Source organism: Aplysia californica, unplaced genomic scaffold, assembly GCF_000002075.1.
Source record: "Aplysia californica isolate F4 #8 unplaced genomic scaffold, AplCal3.0 scaffold01471, whole genome shotgun sequence".
NCBI classification, from domain to species: Eukaryota; Metazoa; Mollusca; class Gastropoda; order Aplysiida; family Aplysiidae; genus Aplysia; species Aplysia californica.
The window spans coordinates 51,983-54,525 of record NW_004798741.1 but is presented as its reverse complement, the minus strand read 5'-3'; the positions used below and the strand labels follow the sequence as shown (position 1 = coordinate 54,525).

Sequence of the window (2,543 nt, the reverse complement as noted above, 5' to 3'; positions counted from 1 at the left end):
CCTCTCCCCTTCCCCCTCCGAAATCGGAACAGGTAAATTCGTTTTAGTTTTAGGCTGCGGGCTACTCCCACCTGAGTTGTCATTTCCACGCCACGTTACATGCGATACGCCCCATTTATAGGACCAAAATACTCAATATAATGCCTTTTCTCTACGGGACTTAAAATGTATTATACAATTATTTTAACTATAACTACAACAACAATAAAAACAAATGTGAAAATGTACACAGCTGTGAAGAAAATATCTCGTAACGAGCCGAAAAGCTCTGAACTATTGTTATCTAATTAATTGTGGTTTTAAAAAGTTAAACTGAAATGCCAAACAAAACGCAATGTCATGTCAGATGAGACAGCTGGTGGTTGGAGGGCGCCATTGGTAGATACTACTTCTTTACTTTTCCTCCATTGTTTCTGTCTCTCTGCCTTACTTTTTCCGTGGGTGGTTGGCGGGTGGTGCTCTGGTACGGTTTGCTTCTTCTTTCCTGTCAAACATGTATCGTCCTTATCTCTCCTCCTTTTTTGTGTTTGTTACTCTCTTGTAACATTTCTAATCTTTTCACTTATATGACCTTATTGTGTTGCAAGTGCCGTTAAACACGTACTAAAACTTTCTTTTCCCATCACGAAATGGCCATATCTATTTACTCAAACAAACGTCATATGAGACCTAAGGCTAACATACAATGAACAGGATTAAGTTGAGAACGTTGATGTGATTTCCAGAACTAATTTTGATTTTGATTTTTTTCTTACCCCTTAGAGCTTCTTCATTCGATGCACCAAGGACGGCCACCCAAACTTTAGCAACCAATGCGGGGGTAAATGTGACGTGCTCAGGGGAGGCCGGGTCAAGTGCCAACACTGCCGCTTCCAGAAGTGCATCAGCGCTGGAATGTACAGAAAAGGTGATTATCCGGGAGGATTTTTGAAATTATTATTTTTTTTACACGCTTTGTGTGTGAAGAGCGGAGTCTGTGGTGTAGCGGTTTTTAGCGCTTTGCTGTCGCACGCAGAAGACGTAAGTTCGATTTTCTTGTGTGGGGATACTTTTTATTGAGTATCCCGATATTTCTGTTGGAACTGGTTCGCCCAAACAGGCAGGGTCGAAGCCTGCTTTCTGAATTATCTAAATTGTGTCGATTGGTGCATTAAAAAACTTACTTTAAAACAAAAACACTCTAATAGAAAGAAAGAATATATCATGTTGAATACCACATTTTCCTATAGCGTGTTTGGGTTCTGTGTTTTTTGCTAGACTTAGATTTATTCAATGAGAATGATAGCTTGAGGGAAATACAGTCCGAACAGACAAAATAAATGCAAGGGGATGACTGGGATTCTAGGAACGAATAGTAATGTGTAGCCATTACTTAAATTTTTTTTTTAACTGTTTGTAACTCTCAGGAGAATCACTTTTTATGTCTGTCTTTCAGAAATTGTGTACGCTTTCCTTCGTACAGATTTCACCTGCACTACGTTCTTTCTCAGCGCATTGTGTCTATCATTTATTCCAGAGAAGGTGGGTGGTTGGTGGGTGCTTTGGGTTTACTCCTTCGTTTCTATCAAACATGTATCGTCCAATTATCTCTCCCCCTTCTAATTTGCATTAGTTACTCTCTTGTAACACCTCTAATCATCGCACTTGTATGACCTGATTATGCTGCAAATGCCGTAAAACACTTTACTAAAAACTTTCCAGAGAAACCAGAAGCTGTAGAACCAGCCGAGGGTCAGTTACTGTGCAAAGTGTGTGGAGATATCGCCAACGGCGTCCACTTTGGGGTCACTACCTGTGAGGGATGTAAGGTGAGTTCATTTTAGTCTTTTTGAAATTATTTGTTGGGTTTTTGTTTTCATCTTTTGTAGGGATTCTACGCGCAGATGAATATATATTTCAACCGAGTAACCAATAGCGATTTCCGTCGTACTAAACCAGCCATAGTACATTATAGAAGTTTGGGAGATAGTTGACGCTATAACAAAGTGTGTTACGTTTGAAGTGAGCCACCCCTTACATTTTCATTGATTCCAAAAGTGTTTACCATGTCTTTCCTTTGGAGCATGTCAAGGAAATCAAGATCTTTACGGAGGGGAGTGGTACTTGGGCAATTTGCTTCCTCAGTGCCGGCCACCCAGGCAAAACTGTATCATGCATACAATCAAGAGGCAAAAAGCTATACATGTTTGTAGATGTAGGTATGGATGGATTTACAGGTGATGGGAGAGTTTGTGGGTGATTTTGAGGACGTAGTTAACAAGTCCTGCGCTCTCGCTATTACTCTTACTTCCTTAATTTTTTTGGAAAATGTATATATTATGGTAGTGGGACACACCTTGTTCAGTTATTATCATGATGCACTACGATGCGAATGGTCTTGGTTCAAATCCCAGTCAGGACATTCTTGAACTGTGGCTGCTTATAGAGTTAAAGAGATTTCAAGGCTCTGTACACACTTGTCCTAGTCTTTTCAGAGATGGCGATTGAATTTGGAGAGAGAGAGAGAGAGAGAGAGAGAGAGAGAGAGAGAGAGAGAGAGAGAG

At 40.3% G+C, this 2,543-nt stretch overlaps 1 protein-coding gene across 1 annotated transcript in view; it reads left to right on the top strand.

The window, feature by feature from the left end:
• The window catches only part of LOC101857539, a gene marked incomplete at its 5' end in the record, with an annotated part of 33,364 nt that overhangs the window by 12,943 nt on the left and 17,878 nt on the right, over positions 1–2,543 (top strand). The window contains 2 exon segments of the mRNA XM_005112890.3: positions 763–907; positions 1,702–1,808. Coding sequence (XP_005112947.2) covers positions 763–907; positions 1,702–1,808 — 252 coding nt within the window.